Raw genomic sequence first — 19837 nt, forward strand, 5'->3', positions numbered from 1 at the left:
CAAACGCGGCGGTTGCTGCTGCCGTGGGACTCACTGGGGAGGGGGCAGGAAGGTCTGGCCACAAGCACGGCAGCAGCGCCAGCCCCCTCCCCAGCACAGCCCACAGCTACGACTGCACAAACCCATCCAAAAGCCACGTCCTTAGGTTGTCGTTTCAGACACCATGGAATGACAAGTGGCTTCAGGTGGCCACCAAAGGGCCCTGAGTGTGCAGGTGAGTCACTTGTCTGGCAGCGCGGTTTTCTGCCGGATCAGCTCCCTCTCCCGCAGCCGCACAATCGCTCCATCTGGCACAAGAGGAGTGCAGGAGGAGTGGCAGCCCCACGCAGCTGGGGAGGACGGACGAGCAGGACCTGCTCTTTCTCCTCTCCCAGGCCTCTGCCTAAAGACAGGCATTAGCACCTTCCCTGGAAGGTCCCTGCGAGCACTGCAGATCCGACCCCAGGCTCACACAAATGAAATAAAACCCAGAACGGTTGACTTTCCTCCGCTGATGGAGAAGGAAATGCGGACTGGGAATACAAACGCTGAGCAGAGCAGTTTAACTAAACATTTCAGGTTACGCTCCAAGGAGTCATTTACGCTCCCCTGGATGAGTTTCTGGTCAGTCGCTATTCATCCTACTAGGAACGTGAAGGCAGAATATGTGTCAGTGGTTTGCTCTTCTATCGCAGAACAGAGTATTTTTACCTATGGTGAAACAACCTAATCGATACCCTTTTCCACTCTCTGCAATAGCCATGATTCCTATGCAAAATACTTTAAGAAACAACCAGAAGTTACGTTTGCATCCTTATCTCCCCGGCAACTCCCTTAAGGCAAAGAAAGGTCACGTTCATGCTCAGCACAACTTCCACATATTGAGCCCAGCTTCCAAACGCTGAAATGAGCAAATGCTGCAAAAGCACAGCAAAAAGCACGCAGGAGGGTTAGGAGATCGCAGTATCCATCTGTTGCAGCCTAGAAGGGGGGAGATCAAATGTGGGGGTCTTCTGCTGCTAAGAGTTAATATAGGCTGGGATTAATTCTTGCCTCTGTTGCTATCCAGAAGGAGAGGGAAAACTGAAGGCTCATCTGAAAAGAAGACCTGGGGCAGAACGGAGTGGGCAGAACGGAGCACTCATAACGGCTGCACCGCCAACAGGTTTTTTCAGGACGCCGGTTCCCAGTCCTGTAGCTACAAGTCTCAACTGGGTGCATTAATGAGCAGCGCAGCCTAAGGATGCTCTCAGCTCCTCATCACGTGCCACCCTCCCTCTGAGCTGGTGCCCCAGCACAAAGCACTTCTGCGACCTCTTGGAAGCTGCAAAGGGCTTGAGGGTGCTGGTGCCAGGGAGAAGCACGTCCTCCCAAGAACCGCTGGAGGGAACAGTCGGAGCAGCCAAGGCCAGCCACCCCAACTCACCGCCTCCCCACGCCAGGTGCATGCGGCCGCCGCAGCCACAGCGCATCCCACGTTCCCGGGATAACTCAGGCGCAAGCACGTGGAATGGCCCCCGCTCCCTGGAACGCGGCCATCGGGCCCCAAGGACCCGGGACAGCCCTTGGGGGGGTGGACGAGCTGGCTGCTAGTGGCAGAGACGCAGCGGGGGCAGAGCAGGGTCTGGCGGTGGGTCGAGGGTCTGGGTCACCGCTGCAGCGCTGCCCCTTGACCTTCACGGCCCCACGCAGCCCCGAGCCCCGGCCGAGCCCTCGCCTCGCTGTGCGGCCACCTGCAAGTCAGGGAGGGCGGTGGGAGCACCAGGGATGGGTGCCTGCGGGCTGGGGTCGCCCTCCCGCCCGTGGAGAGGCGGCAGCGCCTCTGCCGAGACACCCGCTGTGGAGGGTCTGCGGGGCGGCGAGAGCAGGCACCTTCCAAATCCACCTCACCAGCAGGGACGCCCCCGAGGAGCCCCTCCATCGAGGCACGCTGGGGGCCAGACCGCGGTGCCACGCTCAAGCGATCGTGATGCTGAACAGCAGCACCCCAGGGTGCACAACAGGCGTAGCAACGTGTTTGCCCAAGAGAACCGTGAAGGAAGTAAATGAGTTTGTATTCTTCCAAGGTAAACACATAACAGGCTAACAGCTAGAAGGATCCTCTTTACATTCTAATTTTTGCAAACTCCAAGCCAATTATGGCTTTGGCTGCAAAGTGCACCCTTGTGAAGATGCTCAAGGTGAGTGGGGTTCATGTGAAGCCACGTGGGTGTGCAGCAGGTCTTGGAGGACGGCGGTCGCTGTCCCGTGTAGCACACGGGCTTACACCGTGTGACTGCGATTTGGCTTCTCACGCAGCACACGATAAACAGGAGGATGATTTACAGCTCCGGTAACTGCATCTTGCTTTTGTGAAACAACAGTGAGAGAGAACAGCCAAATAAGAACTTTTAAGGACTGAGGTCACTTTGTAGGTCCTTTGGGTGAAAACCCTAACTTTTCTTTCTCAACTGAGTTACGACTCTGCTGTCCGTGTGAACGGAGCAAGCTGAAAGCAATCTTCTCTCCAGCAGTGTGCCAGCCACTTAACACAAGGGATTTCACTGGAGTGTCTACTGAAAGTATTCTTTCAGACCTTCATGCGTGGTAAAGCAAGCCCTACTAAAACCAAACGGTTGGCTTGGGCGATCACAACACTACATTACTTTGACAAGGGATGTTCATTTGTGGCAGAAAAACAAACGGTTGGCAAGTTGCCCTATGAAACATGTCCCTGCAAGAATGAACACGAGAGAAGAACAAGCGAAGACGGCCACGACTGGAGACTTCCAGGAAGACGAACTGGCACTCTTGCAAAACCAGTGCCCTGTCTCAGGGACCTTCAAAACCCTGATCTTATCATTAACTACTGCTGGCATTTTCCCCTGAAATAAATTGGAAAGGCTTTGGTGAAACAAGACGCATGAAGATGTAGCTGATGCGAAGGACAATTTTATTCATGTTTAAAGCAGAAGACAGGAGCAAACCGGTGTCAGGAAGCAGGCACTTCTTTCCAAACCCAAGCGCGTGACAGCCCTGGAGGGATGACGCGGAGCGGCCCCAGCACTGAGAAGCCAGCCAGGAGGCTCTCGTGCCGCGGGAAGAGTGTCCAGGAACGACCTGGCTGAAGAACAATAATGCCGACAAAGTGGGTGCTTCCCCTCCTTCTGAGGCACCGCACGCTGCACAGCTCCGTAGCGCAGCAGCTGCCCCGGCTCTGCTCCGCGCCTCGGGCCCGGGGACCGCTCGGCACTGGGAACAGCGCTGACCACGTGCCCTGTGCCTCCGTGCACTGCTCTGCCTGACCCAGCCCCGCGCGGTGACGCGGAGCTCCCGCAGCTCCTGTCAGCAGAAACCCAGACTCCAGCAAGGCGTGGGGACCCCCGAACCCAACGATCCTACGCTGCTCCCTGACGGCTGCACCACCGAAGAGAGAGGAGGAGGGAGCCTGTCGCAGGGCGCCTAGGCCAAGATATCGGAGGTGGAGTCTCCGGAAGCGAAGCGGATGTCATGGGCAAGGCAAGGCCCGTTGAGTTCCTTCCCAAAATCCACCAGGAAGTTCTTGTTCACGCACAGGCCGCCCTTCTCAGTGTCCACGTCAATCTGCAGCATGACGGAGCCTTCCCTGCGAGGGAACAAGAGCGCAGCGGTCACAGGCAAGCAAGCCAGGGCCCTGTTCCGGGGCTCCTGCCCGCACCTCCCCGTTCCGTATGGAGGAGGAGGCCGGCTCCTTCACATCTGCTCTTCCGCAGGGAGGAGGGCACGGAGGCTCCCTTCCAGCGGGGCCACACGCCCGTGCTCACGTCTTTTCCCTGAATGCTCGATGGACGCGGGCGAACCGCCGGGAACGACGTGGCAGGCGGGCTGGAGCTTGGCTCTGCGCTGGAGAGAGACCATCGCCTGCTCTGCCAGACCAAAACCTCTTGGGGGGACACCTGGGGAGGCGCTGCCAGAGCGGCCTGGCCTGGCTGCTGGGGCTCCACGGGCGGATCCTCTCCGCCTTCACGGCTGGAGCGCTGCCGGGCTCTCCCGAGCACAGGCCGGGCACTGCGGCTCCACGCAGGCGGCAGCTGCACCTCGCCCGGCCAGGGGCGCCGGGGTCAGGCGCACGTGAGATCCCGCCCGAGGAAGCTGCGGGGACCACGTTAGGAGGCCCCGTCCCCTGCAGTCACAGAGGTGTCCTCAGAGCCCCCCCAGCGAGGCGCCTTTCCCCTTTGGAACGCAGGGGCTGTGCAAAAGAGGCCTCGCGCCTGCCCAGCGCTTCTCACCTGACCAAGTTCGGGTAGAACTGCTTGTCCCACGTGCTGTAGAAGGAGTTGGTGACGTACAGCCTCTTGCCGTCCACGCTGAGCTGCATTTTACTGGGGCCGCCGTACACTCTCTTGCACTGCAGGCACAACAGACAGCCGTGGCGTTACTGGCTTTTCCCGCAGCAGCCAAGCACAAGCCGGAGCAGGGAGCGGAGCAGAGCAGCTGCCTGCCCTGCCAGCGCAGGCAAGCGGCCAGCAGCTGCGGGCACACGGGCCGCTGCAGCGGAGACCTGCCCCAGAGCCCGCGGGCAGGGAATTTGCCGAGCAGAGCCCAAGCGCAAAGGACACCAGAGGGCCAAGAGGCCACGGAGCTCACCTTGACCACCAAGGGCTCCGGCTGGCACTTCAGCTCTTCGTCTCTGCACACGGTGACGGGTCCCCCTCTGAGGATGCTGCCTCCCACAAACACCTGGAAGCGAGGCAGGGGGAGACACGTGGCCTTGTCACGCGGCCACCGCCAGACCCTCCTAAGGAACCCAGCGGTGCCAGCCCTTCCGCTCCCGCCTTACCTGCCCCACCAGCCTGGGCTTGCAGGTCTTGGAGAGCTCATACTGGCGGATGTCTCCGTGCAGCCAGTTGCTGAGGTACAGGTACTTGTCATCCGTCGAGATGACGAGGTCCACCGTGAAGGCTAGGGCACACAAACAAAGAGCTCCAGAGAAGGCAGCGCCCACAGAGAACGCGCCTCTCCCTGCCACCCTGGACGTCGTGCCTATGGTGCACGAGAGCCGCCCGAGCGCGCAGGCTGCAGCTGGGGCAGCGGTGCCTCCTCAGGGCTTGCACAGCCCCCGCCCCCTCCGACAAGCCTTCTGCCATCTTTGCGCGGCACGGCGCCGCGGGTCAGTGAGGGGTCTCTGCCGGGCGGCACGACACAGCGCTCCGGGAGGGAAAATATAAACACCCCTCGGGGCACACAGACCTGGCATCTTGGGCATAATCCATCCCGTCACGTCCTTGGCCGGTATCCGAATCACCTCCTCTACGGCCCAGTTGTCTCTCTGCACAAGGAACAAGGGCACAGCACTGTGAGTGCTCCAGGCTGCTCAGGCGAGAGCGCTGCCCGGCACTCGCATGCCTGCGCAGCCGGCAAAGCTGCCGGAGGAAGGCTGCCGCTGCGCCCAGCTACGGCGAGCAGGCACGGCTGGGGCAGCACCGGCCGACAGCAGCAGCAAGGCTGAGCCTCCTCGCTCAGAGGAATCCCCCAGCCTAAGGGTCCGGAGCTGGCTCCGCACGCTGCCCTCTCCACACGCCTCCTCCTTTCTCCCCGCCACCCCGCGTTTCTTCGGTGCCTTTCCCAGTCGCCCTGAAGCTCCCCACGGCCAGGTCTCCCCGGCTGCTGGCAGAACACTTGCCTCGCACTTGTAGAAGCGGTAGACAATGCCGCTCAGGGCACAGCTGACGTATCCCTCGGCAGCATCGGGGTTGTGGAGGAACTTCACGCTCAGGGGCAGAGAGTCCTCCCCCAGGTCGAAGCACTGGGTGAGGGTGCGGCAGGACAAGTTCCACACGTTCAGGCGGCGCCCAAAGACCCCTGCGGAAAAGGAAGACCACGTCAGAAGATGAGGGGCCACCTGTGGAGACTAATCCCTCCCCAAATGCTCGCACTCAGGGACAGCCGCGGCAGTGACCAGCCAGAGCCTGCAGAGAAGCCGCCGCACTTGAGGGAGCAGCGGGAGAGGGCAGGGACCAGCCTGGGATAAGGACAGGTGCTGCACGTCCTGCAGCCGTGCCTCTAGGATGGGCCGTTCGTGGGGACATCTGCCTGTCCCCCCCTCTCCAGCTCCGGCTCTCGCTCTGACGGCACCGGCACCCTCCCACCACCCCGCTGAGCTCTGGCTCAGCACTTGCATCCGCATTCCCTCACCTTTCTTCAAGTCGTCAGGATTAAACCCGCGTCCCGCGCGTTTTGGGACCAGTCCAGCAGAGCTGATGAGAACGTTGTGGCGCGGCTGGTACCAGAAGTCGTATCCAGTCGGGGGGGCTTCACACTCATTCTCCCAGTTCCCCTTCAGCTCAAAGGTCTCTCCATCCAGCACAATGAATCCACCTGGGGCGCAAAAAGGGGACGCACGATCAATCGCGTACTCCGCTTCCAAAGCAGCCCGTTTCCTTGTGGAGTCATCGCCCGGCAAAGTACCTTTCCCGTTGCCAGCTGGGTCTCCCATGTTGGCAATCAGGATGTCACCATTAGGCAGGCTGTGCACTACGCTGAGGTATCCCTTGTTGCACTTCCAGAAGACATCCACTGGCTCGATCATCTGAGAAAAGGTCACACAGACACACACACCTCAGCCGGCGACTGCTCGGCTCATTTCACGCTCCCTGGCAGAGCCTTTGGCCACCAGAGACTCCTGCAAACCTCCGATGCTTGCGGGAGCTTTCGTTCCAAGGACTCCCACTTGCCAGGGGCTGCTCCTCCTTGCAGAGGAGCACAGAAGCCCCTGAGCTGCCCCTCTGCGCAGAGGAGAATGCAGCAACACCGAACCCATCACAGCCTGTCTGTCCACCGCACTGCGGGGGCGGCAGGTGTGGTGCGGGGCGTGACTGCCCACGATTAGGCTCTCTGAACGCAACAGGCAGAGAGGGGGACGCAAGGATGAGCGGAGCCTTCCTTGGTCTGGAAAGGAGAGAGCCGAGCGGAAAACGTGACCCAGCTCCCTGAAATCGGGGTGGAAGAGGAGATGAAGACAGAACCCTTCTTCCCTGTGTATTATCCCAGAAGCACCAGTTCCCAACTCCTTCCCAGAAACTTGTCCTTGCGTCACCTGAGGCATACCTTACACAGCCTGGGAGCCCGGCACTGGGAACCCACATCCACCACGTAAATGCGGGAGGAAATCAAACAGGGAAGAATCAGCTTGTTCCTTCTCGGTGTGGCAGTGTCAAAGCAGGCGCAGCCAGCGCTCCACCCCGAGGAATGCAGCTCGTCTTTGAGGTTGGGCATGGGCAGGCGGTGGATCACCTAGGCAGCCAAGGCAGAGTTAGGGTTCGCACAGGGAGGCGGGGAGAAACGGGGACCCTAACGCTGGCAGATGCTTCTGGCTTGGCAGCCTCCACCTGCGCGCCTGGCACCGCCTGCAGAGCTCCGGGAGGAGAACACTGCTCCGTGCACTGGCCGCTGCTCCGCGTTAGGGCACGGCGTGCCGCTGAGAGGAGACCGTTCCCCATGCCGAGCAGCCACCCACAGGCTGATCCAGAGCACGTGCTCAGGAGCTCACTAGCAGCACCAAGACTCTCGGGAAGTGAGTTGGGAAGTGAGTCAGAGCCGACCTGTCCCCAGGACACCGAGACGGAGACGACTCAACCGCAGCCAGGCACACACAGGACAGCGCAAAGACAGCAGGAAGGTGAGTTTGCAGGCAGACAACAGCCCTCTCTCACACGTACAACCGCGGAGAAGCAAGAGAGAGACCTGTTGTGACAGAACTCACCAGGGGTTTCCCAGATGGGTCTTGGCAGGGCATGACCAGGCAGCAGGAGAGAACGGTGGACAGGAGAGAAAAATGCCCAAGACAAGAAGGTGCCAGGCATAGAGAGACGCCTGGCATCCCGGGGTGCTATCAAGCAACCTGGAGTCCCAAGCAAAAAGCAGGAAAGGTCCCGAATGCCGAGGCACCATGAAGCACAGAGCCAGCAGCTGGGCACCATCCCAGGCGAGCGCTGCAGGGACATGGGTACCTGGCAGTAACAGGGAGATCTGGGGTTGAGGTCAATGGTGGCCAGGAAGTCAGGCTGCTCCACGCAGGTTTCCCTGTAGGTGCAGGTCACGTAGGCAACCTCCTCTCTAGGAGCTGCGTAGAAGGAAAGCTTGTGTTAAAGCACGCCGTGAACCAGCCAGGCGGGAAAAGAAAAGCTTCAGCAGACCCTCAGAGAAGACTGAACTCACTTTTCTGGATGCCAAGACCTTCCTACAGGCAGCTGAACGCAACGACCTGCAGCTATTCCATCCCTTCCTCCTTGCGCACTGACAACTGCCCAACCCTGGCGCCGTTACCGACCCAGAGGCACGAGAACAACCGCAGCGGAGAAGATCTCCACGGAGGTACCGTCCTGCCCCTTTGGGGGAGGGGACTCGGCACACGTTAACGGGGGTCTCCACTAACAGGGAGCTCTCTCCCAAACACCACCCGCTGCACGACACGCTCGAGAGGACTTGCCTTTCACAGCCTCCGGGCAGGTGGGGTACTCGTAGCACTGAGCTCTGCATCTGTCTGGGTTGGGGAGAAGAATGAAATGAGAAACGTCCACGTCCCAGACGGTGCCTACTCGGAAGCCTCCGTCCCACCCAAGGGACCTTCTCCCACTCCAGCTCTCAACGGGGACCTCTGTGACCGGCCCCTGCTCCGCTTATGGCACTGACGACCCCCCGACCCAGGAGAGGAATCCTCCCTGAAGCGCCACCAGGGCCGTCCCAGAACAGAGAGAACCTTCGGCCCCAGCCGGACAAGGTGCCACACTCCAGTGCCACCCCTCTCCTCCCTGCAGCGGAACAGACCTGCCCGTTCCCAGCGGGGACTCGGGTCCAAGGGGGGATGTCCGCAGCCCCCAGGCAGTGGCTGCAGCCCGGTCCAGGATGGAGCCACAAGGCTCGGAGCTGCTGTGGGCTGCGGGAGGCTGCAGAGCATCCCTTACCCATGCTGACGGCCCTTCTGGTTCACTCTCCTCGAGCAGAGGTGCTGGGACTGGAGGTGCGGCTCGCTGTCTGCCTCGCCGGAGTGGGATGTGCTGTGCCGAGGCTGCTCCGAGGGGGCCTTATATACAAGGCAAACGGGTGGGGGGAGAAAGCAGCTGCCAAGGGAGGAGCCATCGCTCCTCGGCGTTTGGGAGGTGCCAGACCAGCGCTGCGGCTTCTTTCCGCCTTGCTAACCACCAATCTAGAGGAAAAATCTGCTGGTGCGTGCAGGTCTTTTCCCTAAACACAGCCTCCCGTATCTGATCCTGGCGCTCTGGTGATCTCCAGTGGACTTCTTCAGGCTCTGGAGGCCCCCATGCCCCGGCCGAGAAGCAAGCTCATTGCAGCCATCCCCCGTGCCCAGGTTGCTGCCACACAAATGTGCAGCGGCTGCAAATTCCGCACGAGGGATGAGAAGCCCATCTAGATCAGCGTCCCCACCAGCAGGCTCCTGGAGACTACAACGTGTAAACGTAGAGAGGGCACCAAAGGCACCTCTGAAATCCAGACCCCGAGAGAAGGCACGTCTGTCTGGGGGCGAGCTGAAGGCATCACGGGTTCCCTGGGCTCCGCTCAGCAAGCCAGCCCAGAGGCGCCTCTACCCAAAAGAGGCTTCTGGAGCCCTGAGGGCTGCAAACTGGGATACAGGGCTCACAAGAGGAGGCAGGGGGCTCCAACAGTGCTGACGGCAGAAGAGACTGGAGGAGCTGCCGGCATCTCCTGAACAGCGAAGGAACACACCAGGCTAGAAATGGGTGCCTGGGCAAACGCCATCTGCGCCCCTGCTGATGCAGCACCTGCAAGGTCAAGACGTGCCCGTCGCCTCTCAGGCTGGCATCTCCACGGGGGGACGTCAGCCCGCCTGTGGGAAATCGGAACCTTTAGGACTCGGGGCAACTCAGCAGAGCAAAACAGTGCCTGGCCAGTAGCTACGTACCCTCCCCACCAGTCTGGTCAAGGAATACCAAAGCCCCACAGCAGGCACCGACACCGCAAAGGGCCTGGCACCGGTGCGGCTGTATTACATACAAACTGGACAAAACTGCCACAAAACACCCCTGGGAAGAGCAGAGATCTCTCTTAAAGGGCCTGAGGTGCCGCAGAGAAGAATTTTGGAAGAAGGGTCCCCTCCTGAGACCACCAGCACCCTGGCTGCCACCAGCTGCCAAACTAAAGCAGGAAGAAAACACCAAGCACCACGGAACGTGAATGAGTATCGTATCTTGTGGAAGAACGCCTCAACCAGTGGGCAAATTACACGGGGTACGTAATTGCTCCACATAGGAATGCAGAAACATCTGACAGCGCCATTAAAGCAGCCCTCAGGAGATCCTCATCAGAAGAGATAGCCTGTCTCACTAGGGCTGTAATTAATGGCGCTCTGCTTCCAGAACAGCGCTTTGAACGTGCAACAGGCAGACACGGGAGCAGCCTGGCACCAGCGCCCAGCGTTCGCGCACTGCCCAGAGGCAGGTGGGACCAGCTGGCCAAAGGCCTTGTTTCAGGCAGCAGAAAAGGAGAATAACAGGAGCCTTTGATGCAGGCTGGTGCTCACTCATTCCACAAAGAGCGGACACTTCATCTTCCAGGCTGACAGGGTGCACGGCCTCAGCGTAGGCTCCAGGGAACACGGACCAGGGGATGCTGCCCACCGAAGGACACCCAGGCCTGACGGGAGGATGCAGCGGCAGCTCTGGTCCAGCAACGAGACCTGTAAGTCCAGCAGCTGAGGCAGGCAAAAGGCAGAGCAGAACACAGCACGCACTAGCCTGAGCTGAGCTGGAGGCCGAGCGGCCAGCAGGGATCCTGCGGGAATGAGGGGCTGCCTGGCGTTTGCCTAACACCATGGCAGCAAGCCCTTGGTCCGGGAGCAGCTCCACAGCTCGGAGCAGCTGCACACGGCGTCTCCCTCCTCTCTGCTCACCACTGCTCTGAGCTGGGCACAGCTGCCCATCCTTCTCCAACCAAACCCAACAGAGAGGTTCAGGCAGCGTCCCCGAGGTGCTGCCGCCCTGGTCTGCCCGGCTGGTGGGAAGCACGACCCGGGCCAGCGAAGCACAAGAAGCTCCTGCTCCATCAGGGGCAACTTCAAGCGCGCAGCTGGTGCCTTTAGCGCAATGCTTCTGCTGTCACGATGTGCATGTCTCACTGCACCTTCTTCTCACCCCTGCACACCTGCTAATTAAAAACTTCATTAGTCTTCCGCTCATTAACAAAGTGCGCTGGTCATCCTATTTGGCTTTCCTCGGTGACGTCTTTGGCATCCCTCGCAAAACCAAGCTGCGGGGTGTAGAGTTTTCTCATTAAAACTGATAGTAGGAAGGATAAGAGCAGGCTCAGCAACACCGACGAGCAAGCAAGCGATGGTTGGCAGCGAACGCAGTCGGTGCGGTCTGCTCTCGGCCCAGGAACAGCTCCCTGTGGCAGGCACGGATGGGAAGCCGTGACACGGAGGAGCAATCAGGGGCTTCACTGGACAGCCCACACGGAGGCGGCAACTGCTCCCCTCCTCCCGACCGTCTCTCCCAACCCTGATAGGGAAGAACACGCTGTAATTTTGATAATGGGCAAGACCAGGTGGCGCAATCTGGCGCAGGCTGGCACAGCACACAAACGCGTCAGGAGAAGACCCTGCCACACCAAGAACACCAAGTCTGCTCTGGATGCCCAGGCAAGAACTCCCCCGACGACAGGAGCACTCTCCAACCTTCCCCTCCTTCCCCAGGGAAGGCGTTCGCTTCCCGACTCACGTTGCATCACAACACACGTCCACGTGCTGCCTGCAAGGTTGGCTGGAGGCAACGTCAGCGCTTCTCCCTCGAGGCGCCTCTCCGCCTTCGCCCCACCGCGGGGCCGGCCACCCCTTCCCCTCCAAACGCGGCGGTTGCTGCTGCCGTGGGACTCACTGGGGAGGGGGCAGGAAGGTCTGGCCACAAGCACGGCAGCAGCGCCAGCCCCCTCCCCAGCACAGCCCACAGCTACGACTGCACAAACCCATCCAAAAGCCACGTCCTTAGGTTGTCATTTCAGACACCGTGGAATGACAAGTGGCTTCAGGTGGCCACCAAAGGGCCCTGAGTGTGCAGGTGAGTCACTTGTCTGGCAGCGCGGTTTTCTGCCGGATCAGCTCCCTCTCCCGCAGCCGCACAATCGCTCCATCTGGCACAAGAGGAGTGCAGGAGGAGTGGCAGCCCCACGCAGCTGGGGAGGACGGACGAGCAGGACCTGCTCTTTCTCCTCTCCCAGGCCTCTGCCTAAAGACAGGCATTAGCACCTTCCCTGGAAGGTCCCTGCGAGCACTGCAGATCCGACCCCAGGCTCACACAAATGAAATAAAACCCAGAACGGTTGACTTTCCTCCGCTGATGGAGAAGGAAATGCAGACTGGGAATACAAACGCTGAGCAGAGCAGTTTAACTAAACATTTCAGGTTACGCTCCAAGGACTCATTTACGCTCCCCTGGATGAGTTTCTGGTCAGTCGCTATTCATCCTACTAGGAACGTGAAGGCAGAATATGTGTCAGTGGTTTGCTCTTCTATCGCAGAACAGAGTATTTTTACCTATGGTGAAACAACCTAATCGATACCCTTTTCCACTCTCTGCAATAGCCATGATTCCTATGTAAAATACTTTAAGAAACAACCAGAAGTTACGTTTGCATCCTTATCTCCCCGGCAACTCCCTTAAGGCAAAGAAAGGTCACGTTCATGCTCAGCACAACTTCCACATATTGAGCCCAGCTTCCAAACGCTGAAATGAGCAAATGCTGCAAAAGCACAGCAAAAAGCACGCAGGAGGGTTAGGAGATCGCAGTATCCATCTGTTGCAGCCTAGAGGGGAGGAGATCAAATGTGGGGGTCTTCTGCTGCTAAGAGTTAATATAGGCTGGGATTAATTCTTGCCTCTGTTGCTATCCAGAAGGAGAGGGAAAACTGAAGGCTCATCTGAAAAGAAGACCTGGGGCAGAACGGAGTGGGCAGAACGGAGCACTCATAACGGCTGCACCGCCAACAGGTTTTTTCAGGACGCCGGTTCCCAGTCCTGTAGCTACAAGTCTCAACTGGGTGCATTAATGAGCAGCGCAGCCTAAGGATGCTCTCAGCTCCTCATCACGTGCCACCCTCCCTCTGAGCTGGTGCCCCAGCACAAAGCACTTCTGCGACCTCTTGGAAGCTGCAAAGGGCTTGAGGGTGCTGGTGCCAGGGAGAAGCACGTCCTCCCAAGAACCGCTGGAGGGAACAGTCGGAGCAGCCAAGGCCAGCCACCCCAACTCACCGCCTCCCCACGCCAGGTGCATGCGGCCGCCGCAGCCACACCACATCCCACGTTCCCGGGATAACTCAGGCGCAAGCACGTGGAATGGCCCCCGCTCCCTGGAACGCGGCCATCGGGCCCCAAGGACCCGGGACAGCCCTTGGGGGGGTGGACGAGCTGGCTGCTAGTGGCAGAGACGCAGCGGGGGCAGAGCAGGGTCTGGCGGTGGGTCGAGGGTCTGGGTCACCGCTGCAGCGCTGCCCCTTGACCTTCACGGCCCCACGCAGCCCCGAGCCCCGGCCGAGCCCTCGCCTCGCTGTGCGGCCACCTGCAAGTCAGGGAGGGCGGTGGGAGCGCCAGGGATGGGTGCCTGCGGGCTGGGGTCGCCCTCCCGCCCGTGGAGAGGCGGCAGCGCCTCTGCCGAGACACCCGCTGTGGAGGGTCTGCGGGGCGGCGAGAGCAGGCACCTTCCAAATCCACCTCACCAGCAGGGACGCCCCCGAGGAGCCCCTCCATCGAGGCACGCTGGGGGCCAGACCACGGTGCCACGCTCAAGCGATCGTGATGCTGAACAGCAGCACCCCAGGGTGCACAACAGGCGTAGCAACGTGTTTGCCCAAGAGAACCGTGAAGGAAGTAAATGAGTTTGTATTCTTCCAAGGTAAACACATAACAGGCTAACAGCTAGAAGGATCCTCTTTACATTCTAATTTTTGCAAACTCCAAGCCAATTATGGCTTTGGCTGCAAAGTGCACCCTTGTGAAGATGCTCAAGGTGAGTGGGGTTCATGTGAAGCCACGTGGGTGTGCAGCAGGTCTTGGAGGACGGCGGTCGCTGTCCCGTGTAGCACACGGGCTTACACCGTGTGACTGCGATTTGGCTTCTCACGCAGCACACGATAAACAGGAGGATGATTTACAGCTCCGGTAACGGCATCTTGCTTTTGTGAAACAACAGTGAGAGAGAACAGCCAAATAAGAACTTTTAAGGACTGAGGTCACTTTGTAGGTCCTTTGGGTGAAAACCCTAACTTTTCTTTCTCAACTGAGTTACGACTCTGCTGTCCGTGTGAACGGAGCAAGCTGAAAGCAATCTTCTCTCCAGCAGTGTGCCAGCCACTTAACACAAGGGATTTCACTGGAGTGTCTACTGAAAGTATTCTTTCAGACCTTCATGCGTGGTAAAGCAAGCCCTACTAAAACCAAACGGTTGGCTTGGGCGATCACAACACTACATTACTTTGACAAGGGATGTTCATTTGTGGCAGAAAAACAAACGGTTGGCAAGTTGCCCTATGAAACATGTCCCTGCAAGAATGAACACGAGAGAAGAACAAGCGAAGACGGCCACGACTGGAGACTTCCAGGAAGACGAACTGGCACTCTTGCAAAACCAGTGCCCTGTCTCAGGGACCTTCAAAACCCTGATCTTATCATTAACTACTGCTGGCATTTTCCCCTGAAATAAATTGGAAAGGCTTTGGTGAAACAAGACGCATGAAGATGTAGCTGATGCGAAGGACAATTTTATTCATGTTTAAAGCAGAAGACAGGAGCAAACCGGTGTCAGGAAGCAGGCACTTCTTTCCAAACCCAAGCGCGTGACAGCCCTGGAGGGATGACGCGGAGCGGCCCCAGCACTGAGAAGCCAGCCAGGAGGCTCTCGTGCCGCGGGAAGAGTGTCCAGGAACGACCTGGCTGAAGAACAATAATGCCGACAAAGTGGGTGCTTCCCCTCCTTCTGAGGCACCGCACGCTGCACAGCTCCGTAGCGCAGCAGCTGCCCCGGCTCTGCTCCGCGCCTCGGGCCCGGGGACCGCTCGGCACTGGGAACAGCGCTGACCACGTGCCCTGTGCCTCCGTGCACTGCTCTGCCTGACCCAGCCCCGCGCGGTGACGCGGAGCTCCCGCAGCTCCTGTCAGCAGAAACCCAGACTCCAGCAAGGCGTGGGGACCCCCGAACCCAACGATCCTACGCTGCTCCCTGACGGCTGCACCACCGAAGAGAGAGGAGGAGGGAGCCTGTCGCAGGGCGCCTAGGCCAAGATATCGGAGGTGGAGTCTCCGGAAGCGAAGCGGATGTCATGGGCAAGGCAAGGCCCGTTGAGTTCCTTCCCAAAATCCACCAGGAAGTTCTTGTTCACGCACAGGCCGCCCTTCTCAGTGTCCACGTCAATCTGCAGCATGACGGAGCCTTCCCTGCGAGGGAACAAGAGCGCAGCGGTCACAGGCAAGCAAGCCAGGGCCCTGTTCCGGGGCTCCTGCCCGCACCTCCCCGTTCCGTATGGAGGAGGAGGCCGGCTCCTTCACATCTGCTCTTCCGCAGGGAGGAGGGCACGGAGGCTCCCTTCCAGCGGGGCCACACGCCCGCGCTCACGTCTTTTCCCTGAATGCTCGATGGACGCGGGCGAACCGCCGGGAACGACGTGGCAGGCGGGCTGGAGCTTGGCTCTGCGCTGGAGAGAGACCATCGCCCGCTCTGCCAGACCAAAACCTCTTGGGGGGACACCTGGGGAGGCGCTGCCAGAGCGGCCTGGCCTGGCTGCCGGGGCTCCACGGGCGGATCCTCTCCGCCTTCCCGGCTGGAGCGCTGCCGGGCTCTCCCGAGCACAGGCCGGGCACTGCGGCTCCACGCAGGCGGCAGCTGCACCTCGCCCGGCCAGGGGCGCCGGGGTCAGGCGCACGTGAGATCCCGCCCGAGGAAGCTGCGGGGACCACGTTAGGAGGCCCCGTCCCCTGCAGTCACAGAGGTGTCCTCAGAGCCCCCCCAGCGAGGCGCCTTTCCCCTTTGGAACGCAGGGGCTGTGCAAAAGAGGCCTCGCGCCTGCCCAGCGCTTCTCACCTGACCAAGTTCGGGTAGAACTGCTTGTCCCACGTGCTGTAGAAGGAGTTGGTGACGTACAGCCTCTTGCCGTCCACGCTGAGCTGCATTTTACTGGGGCCCCCGTACACTCTCTTGCACTGCAGGCACAACAGACAGCCGTGGCGTTACTGGCTTTTCCCGCAGCAGCCAAGCACAAGCCGGAGCAGGGAGCGGAGCAGAGCAGCTGCCTGCCCTGCCAGCGCAGGCAAGCGGCCAGCAGCTGCGGGCACACGGGCCGCTGCAGCGGAGACCTGCCCCAGAGCCCGCGGGCAGGGAATTTGCCGAGCAGAGCCCAAGCGCAAAGGACACCAGAGGGCCAAGAGGCCACGGAGCTCACCTTGACCACCAAGGGCTCCGGCTGGCACTTCAGCTCTTCGTCTCTGCACACGGTGACGGGTCCCCCTCTGAGGATGCTGCCTCCCACAAACACCTGGAAGCGAGGCAGGGGGAGACACGTGGCCTTGTCACGCGGCCACCGCCAGACCCTCCTAAGGAACCCAGCGGTGCCAGCCCTTCCGCTCCTGCCTTACCTGCCCCACCAGCCTGGGCTTGCAGGTCTTGGAGAGCTCATACTGGCGGATGTCTCCGTGCAGCCAGTTGCTGAGGTACAGGTACTTGTCATCCGTCGAGATGACGAGGTCCACCGTGAAGGCTAGGGCACACAAACAAAGAGCTCCAGAGAAGGCAGCGCCCACAGAGAACGCGCCTCTCCCTGCCACCCTGGACGTCGTGCCTATGGTGCACGAGAGCCGCCCGAGCGCGCAGGCTGCAGCTGGGGCAGCGGTGCCTCCTCAGGGCTTGCACAGCCCCCCGCCCCCTCCGACAAGCCTTCTGCCATCTTTGCGCGGCACGGCGCCGCGGGTCAGTGAGGGGTCTCTGCCGGGCGGCACGACACAGCGCTCCGGGAGGGAAAATATAAACACCCCTTGGGGCACACAGACCTGGCATCTTGGGCATAATCCATCCCGTCACGTCCTTGGCCGGTATCCGAATCACCTCCTCTACGGCCCAGTTGTCTCTCTGCACAAGGAACAAGGGCACAGCACTGTGAGTGCTCCAGGCTGCTCAGGCGAGAGCGCTGCCCGGCACTCGCATGCCTGCGCAGCCGGCAAAGCTGCCGGAGGAAGGCTGCCGCTGCGCCCAGCTACGGCGAGCAGGCACGGCTGGGGCAGCACCGGCCGACAGCAGCAGCAAGGCTGAGCCTCCTCGCTCAGAGGAATCCCCCAGCCTAAGGGTCCGGAGCTGGCTCCGCACGCTGCCCTCTCCACACGCCTCCTCCTTTCTCCCCGCCACCCCGCGTTTCTTCGGTGCCTTTCCCAGTCGCCCTGAAGCTCCCCACGGCCGGGTCTCCCCGGCTGCTGGCAGAACACTTGCCTCGCACTTGTAGAAGCGGTAGACAACGCCGCTCAGGGCACAGCTGACGTATCCCTCGGCAGCATCGGGGTTGTGGAGGAACTTCACGCTCAGGGGCAGAGAGTCCTCCCCCAGGTCGAAGCACTGGGTGAGGGTGCGGCAGGACAAGTTCCACACGTTCAGGCGGCGCCCAAAGACCCCTGCGGAAAAGGAAGACCACGTCAGAAGATGAGGGGCCACCTGTGGAGACTAATCCCTCCCCAAATGCTCGCACTCAGGGACAGCCGCGGCAGTGACCAGCCAGAGCCTGCAGAGAAGCCGCCGCACTTGAGGGAGCAGCGGGAGAGGGCAGGGACCAGCCTGGGATAAGGACAGGTGCTGCACGTCCTGCAGCCGTGCCTCTAGGATGGGCCGTTCGTGGGGACATCTGCCTGTCCCCCCTCTCCAGCTCCGGCTCTCGCTCTGACGGCACCGGCACCCTCCCACCACCCCGCTGAGCTCTGGCTCAGCACTTGCATCCGCATTCCCTCACCTTTCTTCAAGTCGTCAGGATTAAACCCGCGTCCCGCGCGTTTTGGGACCAGTCCGGCAGAGCTGATGAGAACGTTGTGGCGCGGCTGGTACCAGAAGTCGTATCCAGTCGGGGGGGCTTCACACTCATTCTCCCAGTTCCCCTTCAGCTCAAAGGTCTCTCCATCCAGCACAATGAATCCACCTGGGGCGCAAAAAGGGGACGCACGATCAATCGCGTACTCCGCTTCCAAAGCAGCCCGTTTCCTTGTGGAGTCATCGCCCGGCAAAGTACCTTTCCCGTTGCCAGCTGGGTCTCCCATGTTGGCAATCAGGATGTCACCATTAGGCAGGCTGTGCACTACGCTGAGGTATCCCTTGTTGCACTTCCAGAAGACATCCACTGGCTCGATCATCTGAGAAAAGGTCACACAGACACACACACCTCAGCCGGCGACTGCTCGGCTCATTTCACGCTCCCTGGCAGAGCCTTTGGCCACCAGAGACTCCTGCAAACCTCCGATGCTTGCGGGAGCTTTCGTTCCAAGGACTCCCACGTGCCAGGGGCTGCTCCTCCTTGCAGAGGAGCACAGAAGCCCCTGAGCTGCCCCTCTGCGCAGAGGAGAATGCAGCAACACCGAACCCATCACAGCCTGTCTGTCCACCGCACTGCGGGGGCGGCAGGTGTGGTGCGGGGCGTGACTGCCCACGATTAGGCTCTCTGAACGCAACAGGCAGAGAGGGGGACGCAAGGATGAGCGGAGCCTTCCTTGGTCTGGAAAGGAGAGAGCCGAGCGGAAAACGTGACCCAGCTCCCTGAAATCGGGGTGGAAGAGGAGATGAAGACAGAACCCTTCTTCCCTGTGTATTATCCCAGAAGCACCAGTTCCCAACTCCTTCCCAGAAACTTGTCCTTGCGTCACCTGAGGCATACCTTACACAGCCTGGGAGCCCGGCACTGGGAACCCACATCCACCACGTAAATGCGGGAGGAAATCAAACAGGGAAGAATCAGCTTGTTCCTTCTCGGTGTGGCAGTGTCAAAGCAGGCGCAGCCAGCGCTCCACCCCGAGGAATGCAGCTCGTCTTTGAGGTTGGGCATGGGCAGGCGGTGGATCACCTAGGCAGCCAAGGCAGAGTTAGGGTTCGCACAGGGAGGCGGGGAGAAACGGGGACCCTAACGCTGGCAGATGCTTCTGGCTTGGCAGCCTCCACCTGCGCGCCTGGCACCGCCTGCAGAGCTCCGGGAGGAGAACACTGCTCCGTGCACTGGCCGCTGCTCCGCGTTAGGGCACGGCGTGCCGCTGAGAGGAGACCGTTCCCCATGCCGAGCAGCCACCCACAGGCTGATCCAGAGCACGTGCTCAGGAGCTCACTAGCAGCACCAAGACTCTCGGGAAGTGAGTTGGGAAGTGAGTCAGAGCCGACCTGTCCCCAGGACACCGAGACGGAGACGACTCAACCGCAGCCAGGCACACACAGGACAGCGCAAAGACAGCAGGAAGGTGAGTTTGCAGGCAGACAACAGCCCTCTCTCACACGTACAACCGCGGAGAAGCAAGAGAGAGACCTGTTGTGACAGAACTCACCAGGGGTTTCCCAGATGGGTCTTGGCAGGGCATGACCAGGCAGCAGGAGAGAACGGTGGACAGGAGAGAAAAATGCCCAAGACAAGAAGGTGCCAGGCATAGAGAGACGCCTGGCATCCCGGGGTGCTATCAAGCAACCTGGAGTCCCAAGCAAAAAGCAGGAAAGGTCCCGAATGCCGAGGCACCATGAAGCACAGAGCCAGCAGCTGGGCACCATCCCAGGCGAGCGCTGCAGGGACATGGGTACCTGGCAGTAACAGGGAGATCTGGGGTTGAGGTCAATGGTGGCCAGGAAGTCAGGCTGCTCCGCGCAGGTTTCCCTGTAG

At 60.4% G+C, this 19837-nt stretch overlaps 2 protein-coding genes across 4 annotated transcripts; both read right to left on the reverse strand.

Annotated features, from left to right (window-relative positions):
- Positions 1–2894: 2894 nt before the first annotated feature.
- LOC121099560 (methanethiol oxidase-like) lies at positions 2895–8492 on the reverse strand. Of its 2 annotated transcripts, XM_040618689.1 has the most exons (11): positions 8426–8492; positions 7947–8059; positions 7045–7230; positions 6406–6526; positions 6133–6315; positions 5621–5799; positions 5188–5266; positions 4778–4899; positions 4585–4677; positions 4227–4345; positions 2895–3583 (listed from the first exon to the last, which is right to left on the reverse strand). In XM_040618689.1, exons 3-11 carry the CDS (start codon positions 7210–7212, stop codon positions 3421–3423), a joined length of 1227 nt encoding a protein of 408 aa, XP_040474623.1. In that variant the 5' UTR covers positions 7213–7230; positions 7947–8059; positions 8426–8492; the 3' UTR covers positions 2895–3420. The 2 variants fall into 2 exon arrangements, with proteins under 2 accessions (XP_040474623.1, XP_040474622.1); XM_040618688.1 differs by lacking the exon at positions 8426–8492 and having other exon boundaries at positions 7700–8039.
- Positions 8493–14706: 6214 nt separating this feature from the next.
- On the reverse strand, positions 14707–19837 carry LOC121099561 (methanethiol oxidase-like). 2 transcript variants are annotated; one of them, XM_040618691.1, is made up of 10 exons: positions 19759–19837; positions 18857–19042; positions 18218–18338; positions 17945–18127; positions 17434–17612; positions 17001–17079; positions 16590–16711; positions 16397–16489; positions 16039–16157; positions 14707–15395 (listed from the first exon to the last, which is right to left on the reverse strand). In XM_040618691.1, the coding sequence occupies exons 2-10, from the start codon at positions 19022–19024 to the stop codon at positions 15233–15235; spliced, it is 1227 nt and encodes a 408-aa protein (XP_040474625.1). In that variant the 5' UTR covers positions 19025–19042; positions 19759–19837; the 3' UTR covers positions 14707–15232. The 2 variants fall into 2 exon arrangements, with proteins under 2 accessions (XP_040474625.1, XP_040474624.1); XM_040618690.1 differs by lacking the exon at positions 19759–19837 and adding an exon at positions 19512–19745.

This window comes from Falco naumanni, chromosome 20 (assembly GCF_017639655.2).
Source record: "Falco naumanni isolate bFalNau1 chromosome 20, bFalNau1.pat, whole genome shotgun sequence".
NCBI classification, from domain to species: Eukaryota; Metazoa; Chordata; class Aves; order Falconiformes; family Falconidae; genus Falco; species Falco naumanni.